General features: G+C 46.4%; 1 protein-coding gene across 4 annotated transcripts in view; it reads right to left on the reverse strand.

The window, feature by feature from the left end:
- The window catches only part of DNAH10 (dynein axonemal heavy chain 10), a 151,881-nt gene that overhangs the window by 88,364 nt on the left and 50,466 nt on the right, over positions 1-13,051 (reverse strand). For all 4 annotated transcript variants that reach the window (XM_042961467.1, XM_042961466.1, XM_042961468.1 and 1 more), the window contains 5 exons: positions 11,730-11,886; positions 2,975-3,451; positions 2,714-2,872; positions 703-819; positions 515-617 (listed from right to left, as the gene is read on the reverse strand). In XM_042961467.1, the coding sequence (XP_042817401.1) occupies positions 515-617; positions 703-819; positions 2,714-2,872; positions 2,975-3,451; positions 11,730-11,886 (1,013 nt within the window). The remainder of the gene's footprint in view (positions 1-514; positions 618-702; positions 820-2,713; positions 2,873-2,974; positions 3,452-11,729; positions 11,887-13,051) is intronic.

Genomic DNA, 13,051 nt, shown 5'->3' on the forward strand with positions numbered 1-13,051 from the left:
TGGGTGGTTCGGTCGGTTAAGCGTCTGACTTCGGCTCAGGTCATGATCTCACAGCTCATGAGTTCAAGCCCTGCGTCGGGCTCTGTGCTGACGGCTCAGACCCCGGAGCCTGCTTGGGATTCTGTGTCTCCCTTTCTCTCCGCCACTCACCCACACACGCTCTCTCCCTCTCTCTTTCTGTCTCTCCCTCAAAAATAAATAAACATTAAAAAAAAGTTTTTAAGAGAAAATTGTGCCTCCTTCACATTATCCCTCTAAGTGGCTCAACTTGGGCTGCACATTAGATTCCCATGAGAGTTTTAAAAGTCTTGGCATCTGGATCACCCCCCACCCCCAGAGCAAGAGAATTAGACTATTTGGATCTGGACGCCAGGAGTCACCGGGTTTGTCAGGATCCTCAGGTGAACCCAGTGTCCAGGCAAGTTAAGAACCACTGCTCCATTCCATAGTCCCATAACATCCTTAAGCAAAACATACTCCGCTACCTCAGGAAGCCCAACGTGGACGTTCTTACCTTTATCAAGATCATCACCAATAGAACCAGGGCCTTCACGATAAAAACGCTTTGCAAATTCCTCTATCTGCTGTTTGTAGTTTAATATTTCACCTCGAGTAATCTGCAAAGGGCAGGGTTGCGTTAATTTATCCCGATGGGCATTTGTCCATATCTTTACTCAGAAAGTAAAAAATGTTAAAAGGTACCTCTGTGAACGTTCTCTTTATGCCCCCAAGAGAATGGTCCACATTCATGGACTCATTGAACAGATTTGACCACATGCTTTTAATGTTGTCAACCAGTTCTTTCTCTGCATCGGGAGGCTGACAAAGAAACAGGACAAACAATAAATGGCCAGAAATTTGGAACTGAAATTCCGGTCAAAGCTACTGCCTAGGGATTTCCACTTGTGACAACAGCAGGCTCGGTCATTTGAATCCACAAAAAAACTGCTTGAATTAGAAACATTATATATTTGAGGCACCTGGGTGGCTCCGTCGGTTGAGCACCCGACTTCAGCTCAGGTCATGATCTCACGGTTCGTGAGTTCGAGCCCCGCGTCGGGCTCGCTGCTGTCAGCCTGTCAGCGCAGAGCCCGCTTCAGGTCCTCTGTCCACCTCTCTCTGCCCCTCCCTCGCTTGTGCTCTCCAAAAAATAAATAAATATTTTTTGAAAGAAAGAAAAACTATATATTTATGATGAAAACAAAATCAGGATAAAATCATTTTTAAAAATAAGCAGATAACACAGAAAGAGAGATACCGTAGACAGATAAGCCCTTCATAAACTAGGACCCAGTTTCAGCTCAACTTAATCTCTAATTAAAATAAGGTTATCTTAGCTTGCTGATGCATCTAGCTGTGCTGTCTATCAGAAGCAAAAAGAAATCTCCCCTGATGAAATATAACATCTGGAGCCTCCAACTCTTTCTACAAATTTGTCATGTACAATGTGCAGAACTCAATCAGAAATAACAGGTAGGTAAGGATCAAAATGACTCGAAGGAAACCAAGAGACACACAGACAACATAAGCAGACCCTAATGGAGTCTCAAATAATTTTACTTAATAAAGGAAACAAAAGGGGCGCCTGGGTGGCTCAGTCGGTTGAGCGTCCGACTTCGGCCCAGGTCATGATCTCACGGCTGGTGAGTCTGAGCCCCGCGTCAGGCTCTGTGCCAACAGCTCGGTCTGGAGCCCGCTTCGGATTCTGTGTCTCCCTCTCTCTCTGCCCCTCCCTCGCTCATGCCCTGTCTCTGTCTCAAAAATAAATAAAAACATTTAAAAACAATTTTTAATGAAAAAGTAAAAAGCTAAAGGAAACAGACAAAATTGGGAACTTTTATTATAATTCTAAAAGTGTACGTTTTGCATACTGTGCAATTTTATGACGAGAGGATCTCTAGCTTTCAGGGTGACTGCTCAGTGAAGGTGTTCAGAGCAGTCAAGGAACATAAAGGCTGCAACACAAGTCTGATGCAGGTGCGGACTTACGGCAGCTATTTGCTTCTTCTAGTTTGTTTCTCCAGCTGATTCTTTCTGCGTGCATGTGAGGCACAGTATGCAAAATTTTGTATACAGTTTCAGGGAGAGGCCAGGCCCCCCCCAAACTCCTCCAGGGACTTCTAAAGTTCCTTCGAACCACCCTGAACAACTGTAATAAAGGCAACTGTAATAAAGGCAGCTATGTGCCGCTACCCGTCTCTTTTATTATCTTAACCCTCTCCGACTCTCCTCCCTCCCGCTTATTTTGTGGAAGCCCTTTATGAAAGGAAATTAACACCAGAAACAGGGGGAGGGGAGGGGGAGAATTGACACGCTCTCCAAAGAAAAATACAACCTGAGCCATACCAGATCAAGAAATAATCTGTTTTCATTATTCTGAATAACTGTGGGGTTGCTCTACATTTAAATTTTATTACTTAAAGTCATCGTTGAGAAGTATTTCTGACAAGGGTCTTAGAATTCAACCCAACTGTAAAAATGCTTAAGAAAATCCAGGGGGCGCCTGGGTGGCTCAGTCAGTTAAGCGTCTGACTTCGGCTCAGGTCATGATCTCACCATTCGCGGGTTCGGGCCCGGCGTCGGGCTCTCTGCTTTCAGCACGGAACCCGCTTCCAATCCTCTCTCTCTGCCCCTCTCATGCATGTTCTCTCTCTCTCTCAGGTAAATACACATTTAAAAAAATCCTTTTAAAGAAAGGAAACTGTTCACTCACAAAGAGATTATACATTGCCATGGTGCGGTATCGCTCCTGGACATCCCTGTATCTCAGTTCCATGACCAAAGATTTACTTCTAATTTCTGCAATCGTTGCAAGGACAAACTTGAGGTCTTCAAGGGTACTGGGGCTCTTCTTCAGGTTTTTGGCCAGGCTCTGCAAAAGAGAGGTCAAAGGACAGCAAATAAACCTAGAAAACACAGTCCCCAACGGAGACGTGATTTTCACGAGAAGTAGTGCAATTAAACCCAGCGATACCTCCATCTCTTCGTGGAGGTGATAGAGTTCCTCCCTGGCCGACTCGTTGAGAAGCTTTCCCAGCGAGGTCACCCAGGACCTGGCGTTTTCCTGCACCGTGTTCGCCAGAGGCCCCAGCTGCAGCCGGATGCAATGCTCGTCCTTAACTAAGGGGTGGCGCATGACTTCTTGGGCAATCTTGGAATAGAACTGCAACTTTGCATCATAGGACACACAAGGAGGTTTCTTGGAGGCGAATTTCTCCATCACGATGGCTTTGTCCAACTTCCAGAGAGGTCGATACCTCTTCCATTTCTGGAGGTACTTCATGAGACTGATCAGAATCCTGTGGACGTTTTGGGGGATCATGACAGCTTGTTCAATTATCTGAGGGTTCAGGGAGATATCATCGTAAAAGCTTATTACAACGAGTTCTTCTTCCTCCCCCTTCTGAGGAGGGCATTCTATACAGCTGCCATTCATCCATCGGACAAAATGCTGGTGAAAGAAGCAGGGAAAAGGACAGCACTTCAGTATTTATTTTGCTTCCTATGCATAAAGTCACGTGGCTTCAGGAGTAAGTCTCACCAGTAACAGAACCTCGTCCAAAAAAGCTGATTTTTGTTAAGGAAGTACGTTTCTGACATTTTATGAAAGGACAGGTAAAAATTCTTTTTGATTTGAAAGAAAGCATTTATGAACATAAAATAATGCAGGCTTCACCAGAAGCCTCAAAAATCCATCTAGTGAGGGGGGTGTTAAATTGGTATAAAATGTTGTGAATGATATCCAGAATGTTGGGGCGCCCGGGTGGCTCAGTCGGTTAACCGTCCGACTTAGGCTCAGGTCACGATCTCACGGTCCCCACATCGAGCCCCCCCACGGTGAGTTCGAGCCCCGCATCGGGCTCTGTGCTGACAGCTCGGCGCCTGAAGCCCGCTTCGGATTCTGTGTCTCCCTCCTCTCTGCCCCTCCCCCGGTCGCGCTCTGTCTCTCTCTCAAAAATAAATAAACATTAAAAAAAAATTTTTTTAATAAAATTTATAAGTACCCAGAATGTTTCACAGAGAGTCTTTCCTACTTATTTACTCCTTGGAAATTGTTTGTTTCCCTCTTCAAAGACGCAGTTATATAAAAGCTATAACGTAAGAGAATTTACATAACTGAGGTTTAATCAACAACTTTACTTGCACAGATTATAAACTATATGCAACTTATTAATTTCCAAGTACAGTTAAATTAACTTCCCTATCTATATCTATACTCACTTTTATGCTTTAGAAAATGCCTGAAACATATTTGACTTTCTGAACCAAGTAAAGAGAAAATGTTAGTGTCTTGAGGGGACGTGACATCCCTTATCCATAAAAATGGCCCCATTTTCCCATTGTTGGTGAGACACAAACTATGGGTCATTGGCCAACAGACACTCCTTTGACCCCATTTACATAGTTGAGAGCCAGCTATGTGCCAGATGCTGTTGGAGGTGCTGGGGATTCAAAGGTGGACAGACACACAAGGTCCGTGTTCCCATGCACCTTGCATTCCGGTGGCACAAGAGAGTCACGGAGAGATGAGCGAGGAAATAAGAAAAGGTCAGGTAGCGGTAGGTGACGGGAAGAAGACGGAACGGATGATAGGATAGAGAAGAGCGAGGAGGAGCCATCCGGGAAAAGGCTGGGGGCAGAAGTTTCCAGGCAGAGGGAAGAGTTCATGTAACCATTTCAAGGAGGAGCAGGTGCTGCTGCTGGAGGCCGGGGGGGCTGAGCGGGGGGGCTGAGCGCGGGGGCTGAGCGCGGGGGGCTGAGCGGGGGGGCTGAGCGCGGGGGCTGAGCGGGGGGGGCTGAGCGCGGGGGCTGAGCGGGGGGGCTGAGCGGGGGGGGGCTGAGCGCGGGGGCTGAGCGGGGGGGCTGAGCGGGGGGGCTGAGCGCGGGGGCTGAGCGGGGGGGCTGAGCGGGGGGGCTGAGCGCGGGGGCTGAGCGGGGGGGGCTGAGCGCGGGGGCTGAGCGCGGGGGAGCACGAGATGTAGCAAGTGAGCTCAGGAAGGCAGGCAGGTGCCAGACTGGGAGCACAGTGAGGAGTTCGGCTTACGTCCAAATGCATTGTAAAGTCGTCGGGGGGGTTGCACAAGAGATCTGACGTGAAGCGATTCGTATTTTAAAAAGAGAATTCTGGAGATAGGGGAAGATGGCGGTGTAGGAGGGCGCTGGGCTCACCGCGCGTCCTGCGGATCACTTAGATTCCACCTACACCTGCCTAACTAACCCAGAAAACCGCCAGAGGATTAGCAGAACGGAGTCTCCGGAGCCAAGCGCCGACGAGAGGCCCACGGAAGAGGGGAGGAAGGGTGGAGAGGCGGTGCCCGCTCCACGGACCGGCGGGAGGGAGCCGGGGCGGAGGGGCGGCTCGCCGGCCAAGCGGAGCCCCCGAGTCTGGCTCGCAAAAGCGGAGGGGCCGGACGGAGTGTGTTCTGACAGCAGGCGGGACTTGCTTAGCATCTGGGAGGTCATAAGTTAACAGCTCTGCTCGGAAAGCGGGAAGGCTGGAGGACAGAGGGAGGGAGAGCTGCTGAGCCCCCGGACGACAGAGCTCAGTTTGGCGGGGAACAAAGGCGCTCGCCAGCGCCATCTCCCTCGCCCATCCCCCAGCCAAAATCCCAAAGGGAACCGGTTCCCGCCAGAGAACTTGCTCGCTCCGCGCAAACACCCAACGCGGTGCTTCTGCGGAGCCACCCCTCCGGCAGCGGGTCTGACTCCCTCCCGCTGCCACAGGGCCCCTCCTGAAGTGGATCACCTAAGGAGATGCGAGCTGAGCCTGCCCCTCCTGCCCCCTGCACCTTGCCTACCCACCCCAGCTAATACGCCAGATCCCCAGCACCACAAGCCCGGCAGTGTGCGAGTAGCCCAGACGGCCACGCCACCCCACAGTGAATCCCACCCCTAGGGGAGGGGAAGAGAAGGCACACACCAGTCTGACTGTGGCCCCAGCGGTGGGCTGGGGGCAGACGCCAGGTCTGACTGCGACTGTGCCCACCAGCTCCAGTTATACACCACAGCACGGGGGAAGTGCCCTGCAGGTCCGCACCACTCCAGGGACTCTCCAAAATGACCAAACGGAAGAATTCCCCTCAGAAGAATCTCCAGGAAATAACAACAGCTAATGAACTGATCGAAAAGGATTTAAATAATATAACAGAAAGTGAATTTAGAATAATAGTCATACAATTAATCGCTGGGCTTGAAAACAGTAGAGAGGACAGCAGAGAATCTCTTGCCACAGAGATCAAGGGACTAAGGAACAGTCACAAGGAGCTGAAAGCACTTTAGACGAAATGCAAAACAAAATGGAAACGACGACGGCTCGGATTGAAGAGGCAGAGGAGAGAATAGGTGAACTGGAAGATAAAGTTATGGAAAAAGAGGAAGCTGAGAAAAAGAGAGATAAAAAAATCCAGGAGTATGAGGGGAAAATTAGAGAACTAAGTGACACACTAAAAAGAAATAATATACGCATAATTGGCATCCCAGAGGAGGAAGAGAGAGGGAAAGGTGCTGACGGTGTACTTGAAGAAATAAGAGCTGAGAACTTCCCAGATCTGGGGAAGGAAAAAGGCACTGAAATCCAAGAGGCACAGAGAACTCCCTTCAGACGTAACTTGAATCGATCTTCTGCACGACATATCATAGTGACGGTGGCAAAATACAAGGATAAAGAGAAAATTCTGAAAGCAGCAAGGGATAAACGTGCCCTAACTTATAAAGGGAGACCTATAAGACTCGTGACTGATCTCTCTTCTGAAACTTGGCAGGCCAGAAAGGAATGGCAGGAGATCTTCAATGTGTTGAACAGAAAAAATATGCAGCCAAGAATCCTTTATCCAGCAAGTCTGTCATTTAGAATAGAAAGAGAGATAAAGGTCTTCCCAAACAAACAAAAACTGAAGGAATTTGTCACCACTAAACCAGCCCTACAAGAGATCCTAAGGGGGATCCTGTGAGACAAAGTACCAGAGACATCGTTACAAGCATAAAACATACAGACATCACAATGACTCTAAACCCGTATCTTTCTATAACACTGAATGTAAATGGATTAAATGCGCCAACCAAAAGACATAGAGTATCAGAATGGATAAAAAAACAAGACCCAACTATTTGCTGTCTACAAGAGACTCATTTTAGATCTGAGGACACCTTTAGATTGAGAGTGAGGGGATGGAGAACTATTTATCATGCTACTGGAAGCCAAAAGAAAGCTGGAGTAGCCATACTTATATCAGACAAACTAGACTTTAAATTAAAGGCTGTAACAAGAGATGAAGAAGGGCATTATATAATAATTACAGGGTCTATCCATCAGGAAGAGCTAACAATTATAAATGTCTATGCGCCGAATACCGGAGCCCCCAGATATATAAAACAATTACTCATAAACATAAGCAACCTTATTGATAAGAATGTGGTCATTGCAGGGGACTTTAACACCCCACTTACAGAAATGGATAGATCATCTAGACACACGGTCAATAAAGAAACAAGGGCCCTGAATGACACATTGGATCAGATGGACTTGACAGATATATTTAGAACTCTGCATCCCAAAGCAACAGAATATACTTTCTTCTCGAGTGCACCTGGAACATTCTCCAAGATAGATCATATACTGGGTCACAAAAGAGCCCTTCGTAAGTATACGAGAATTGAAATTATACCATGCATACTTTCAGACCACGATGCCATGAAGCTTGAAATCAACCACAGGAAAAAGTCTGGAAAACCTCCAAAAGCATGGAGGTTAAAGAACACCCTACTAAAGAATGAGTGGGTCAACCAGGCAATTAGAGAAGAAATTTAAAAATATATGGAAACAAACGAAAATGAAAATACAACAATCCAAACGCTTTGGGACGCAGCGAAGGCAGTCCTGAGAGGAAAATACATTGCAATCCAGGCCTATCTCAAGAAACAAGAAAAATCCCAAATACAAAATCTAACGGCACACCTAAAGGAAACAGAAGCAGAACAGCAAAGGCAGCCTAAACCCAGCAGAAGAAGAGAAATAATAAAGATCAGAGCAGAAATAAACAATATAGAATCTAAAAAAACTGTAGAGCAGATCAACGAAACCAAGAGTTGGTTTTTTGAAAAAATAAACAAAATTGACAAACCTCTAGCCAGGCTTCTCAAAAAGAAAAGGGAGATGACCCAAATAGATAAAATCATGAATGATAATGGAATTATTACAACCAATCCCTCAGAGATACAATTATCAGGGAATACTATGAAAAATTATATGCCAACAAATTGGACAACCTGGAAGAAATGGACAAATTCCTAAACACCCACACTCTTCCAAAACTCAATCAGGAGGAAATAGAAAGCTTGAACAGACCCATAACCAGCGAAGAAATTGAATTGGTTATCAAAAATCTCCCAACAAGTAAGAGTCCAGGACCAGATGGCTTCCCAGGGGAGTTCTACCAGACGTTTAAAGCAGAGATAATACGTATCCTTCTCAAGCTATTCCAAGAAATAGAAAGGGAAGGAAAACTTCCAGACTCATTCTATGAAGCCAGTATTACTTTGATTCCTAAACCAGACAGAGACCCAGTAAAAAAAGAGAACTACAGGCCAATATCTCTGATGAATATGGATGCAAAAATTCTCAATAAGATACTAGCAAATCGAATTCAACAGCATATAAAAAGAATTATTCACCATGATCAAGTGGGATTCATTCCTGGGATGCAGGGCTGGTTCAACATTCGCAAATCGATCAACGTGATACATCACATTAACAAAAAAAAAGAGAAGAACCATACGATCCTGTCAATCGATGCAGAAAAGGCCTTTGACAAAATCCAGCACCCTTTCTTAATAAAAACCCTTGAGAAAGTCGGGATAGAAGGAACATACTTAAACATCATAAAAGCCATTTATGAAAAGCCCACAGCTAACATCATCCTCAATGGGGAAAAACTGAGAGCTTTTTCCCTGAGATCAGGAACATGACAGGGATGCCCACTCTCACTGCTGTTGTTTAACATAGTGCTGGAAGTTCTAGCATCAGCAATCAGACAACAAAAGGAAATCAAAGGCATCCAAATTGGCAAAGATGAAGTCAAGCTTTCGCTTTTTGCAGATGACATGATATTATACATGGAAAATCCAATAGACTCCACCAAAAGTCTTCTAGAACTGATACATGAATTCAGCAAAGTTGCAGGATACAAAATCAATGTACAGAAATCAGTTGCATTCTTATACACTAACAATGAAGCAACAGAAAGACAAATAAAGAAACTGATCCCATTCACAATTGCACCAAGAAGCATAAAATACCTAGGAATAAATCTAACCAAAGATGTAAAAGATCTGTCTGCTGAAAACTATAGAAAGCTTATGAAGGTAATTGAAGAAGATATAAAGAAATGGAAAGACATTCCCTGCTCATGGATTGGAAGAGTAAATATTGTCAAAATGCCAATACTACCCAAAGCTATCTACACATTCAATGCAATCCCAATCAAAATTTCACCAGCATTCTTCTCGAAGCTAGAGCAAGCAATTCTAAAATTCATATGGAAACACAAAAGGCCCCGAATAGCCAAAGTAATTTTGAAGAAGAAGACCAAAGCAGGAGGCATCACAATCCCAGACTTTAGCCTCTACTACAATGCTGTCATCATCAAGACAGCATGGTATTGGCACAAAAACAGACACATAGATCAATGGAGTAGAATAGAAACCCCAGAACTAGACCCACAAACGTATGGCCAACTCATCTTTGACAAAGCAGGAAAGAACATCCAATGGAAAAAAGACAGACTCTTTAACAAATGATGCTGGGAGAACTGGACAGCAACATGCAGAAGGTTGAAACTAGACCACTTTCTCACACCATTCACAAAAATAAACTCAAAATGGATAAAGGACCTGAATGTGAGACAGGAAACCATCAAAACCCTAGAGGAGAAAGCAGGAAAGGACCTCTCTGACCTCAGCCGTAGCAATCTCTTACTCGACACATCCCCAAAGGCAAGAGAATTAAAAGCAAAAATGAATTACTGGGACCTTATGAAGATAAAAAGCTTCTGCACAGCAAAGGAAACAACCAACAAAACTAAAAGGCAACCAACGGAATGGGAAAAGATATTTGCAAATGACATATCGGACAAAGGGCTAGTATCCGAAATCTATAAAGAGCTCACCAAACTCCACACCCGAAAAACAAATAACCCAGTGAAGAAATGGGCAGAAAACACGAATAGACACTTCTCTAAAGAAGACATCCGGATGGCCAACAGGCACATGAAAAGATGCTCAACGTCGCTCCTCATCAGGGAAATACAAATCAAAACCACATTCAGATATCACCTCACGCCCGTCAGAGTGGCCAAAATGAACAAATCAGGAGACTATAGATGCTGGAGAGGATGTGGAGAAACGGGAACCCTCTCGCACTGTTGGTGGGAATGCAAACTGGTGCAGCCGCTCTGGAAAACAGTGTGGAGGTTCCTCAGAAAATTAAAAATAGACCTACCCTATGACCCAGCAATAGCACTGCTAGGAATTTACCCAAGGGAGACAGGAGTACTGATGCATAGGGGCACTCGTACCCCAATGTTTATAGCAGCACTCTCCACAATAGCCAAATTATGGAAAGAGCCTAAGTGTCCATCAACTGATGAATGGATAAAGAAATTGTGGTTTATATACACAATGGAGTACTACGTGGCAATGAGAAAGAATGAAATATGGCCCTTTGTAGCAACGTGGATGGAACTGGAGAGTGTGATGCTAAGTGAAATAAGCCATACAGAGAAAGACAGATACCATATGGTTTCACTCTTATGTGGATCCTGAGAAACTTAACAGGAACCCATGAGGGAGGGGAAGGAAAAAAAAAAAAAGAGGTTAGAGTGGGAGAGAGCCAAAGCATAAGAGACTCTTAAAAACTGAGAACAAACTGAGGGTTGATGGGGGGTGGGAGGGAGGGGAGGGTGGGTGATGGGTATTGAGGAGGGCACCTTTTGGGATGAGCACTGGGTGTTGTATGAAAACCAATCTGACAATAAATTTCATATATTGGAAAAAAAAAAGAAAAGAAAAAAAAAAAAAAAAAAAGAAAAAGAGAATTCTGAACCCCCCCCTCCCCCCCGCCGTGGTGGAGGAGGGGGTGTGGAAACATGCAATCGTCCAGGGGAGGGATGCCGAGAGTCAACCAGACCTCCGACGGGCGGGACAGAGGTTGACGACGGGAAACCCTAGACTCGGGGCCGGCTCCTGGGCTCCCGGCTCGTGCATGTGGGCTGCTGCGGCCGCCGCTTCCTGCAGTAGGGAAACCGGGGGCGGGGGCAGGGTGCAAGACGGGAAGCCGAGAATTCCACCTTGGACCTGCCGACACCAGGGTCGCAGGGGACACATCGAGGAGGCAAGAGACTTGAAGAGCAGGGTGGGTAGTAGAGAGGTCTGGGCGAGGATGGCATTAAAAAGCAGGAGACCGGTCGGGATCACGCGGAGAGGAGAAAAGGGAGCCTGGATCGAGCCTTGGGACACCCAGGCTCTCGAGGGCTGGAGGAGGAGCCCAGAGGAGGACAAGAGTCTGGACAAGAAGCAGAGCGGAGCCCGTGCTCCCCGCGGCCTCGGCGACGCACTCCCCGCGACCTCGGCGACGCGCTCCCCGCGGCCTCGGCGACGCGCTCCCCAAAGCCGGCGGGCCTGGTGGTCGGTGGCCACAAGCCCCGCTGTGGATCCGCAGACCCCTCCGCCCTTACCTTGGTGATCTCCACGCAATTTCGGACGCAACGGACGCACATTTTGTCGATCTCACTCGCGTTGGGGTTGAGGATGATCTCGGGCGCCGTCAGGATGGTGTCCGTTTGGAACAGAGGGACGTTTCCCAGGATTAAAGAATTAAAAGACTGCAAATTCCTAAGAGGGGTTAAAAAAAAAAAAAAAAAAAAAAACAGACAGACCCAGGACTCACTGGAGTGGAGTATATCCAACACTTGACGGAAACCGCTGGTGTCGCAAAAGTCACACGTGAAAACCCTCTGTGTGGAGTAAGACGTTCTGGCGTCATAGCGGGCAATGCGCACCGAGTTTTATTCTGTGCCCCCGTTTTGGCCTATACTTATATGTAGTTCATTTCTACTTTTGGGAAGTGAATATCTATTAGTCGAAAGACACCTGAGTAACAGTGAGGACTTCCAAAAGCTGTTCCACATGGTTCGGGAAAGATGGTCATAAAACTGGCTTTGTCTTCTCCCAGAAAGGGCCCCCCTCTGGTGGCTCACTCCTGGTCCTCGGGATTCAGCTAAAACGCGGCCTCAGGGTGGCTTTCTTGAGCACCCCCTTACAACGGCCACTCCGTTTCCTGTCCCAAAACACTGCGCTGCTTTCTTTCTTTCACAGAAATCATCTTGGTTATGTCTGGGTTCCTGGTGTGTTGTGTCTCTCCTATGAGGATGGAAAAGATCCAGAAGGAGAGGGGCCCTGTCTGGCCTGGTGCCTGACACACGCAGGATCTAAGAAACCCGTGAGTGAATGAGTGAATGAGTGAATGAGTGGATGGATGGATGGACGGATCGACAGACGGATCAAGGGAAAGCATAGCATATTAAAAAAGGAAACACTGTAGGAGGTGCCCCGTGTAAGAAGCTGCTGTAGGAATCTAAGAAACAATAATGAAAAACAAACAAACAAAAAAAAAGAAGATAAATGAAGCGTGTAGAAAACAGATTTTTGTAAAGGATCAACTTAGTGAAATTTGTCAAACTGGGTCCAGGAAGCAAGACGACCAAAGGTATTTATTTTATTTATTAACGTCTTGTTCCCAAGTGGACTTTAGCAGCTCACAAGAATGCTTTGACTGCAGTAAGAGACCCTACACTCAAAGTGGGATAAAATAAAGGAAAGAGACACGTATCACAGATGTTTAGCGAAGTGATGCTGGACCGGGTTCGCATCCTAGCCGTTCTTCTTACAAGGTGTGTGTGTGTGACCGAGGCTAAGAAAGTCGCTTAATCTTCCAACACACTGTGTCCGGAAAACGAGGGTGAGATTGTAAAAGGAGTAGAACACGAGCCTTCAGAGT

The sequence above is a fragment of the Panthera tigris genome, chromosome D3 (genome assembly GCF_018350195.1).
Source record: "Panthera tigris isolate Pti1 chromosome D3, P.tigris_Pti1_mat1.1, whole genome shotgun sequence".
NCBI classification, from domain to species: Eukaryota; Metazoa; Chordata; class Mammalia; order Carnivora; family Felidae; genus Panthera; species Panthera tigris.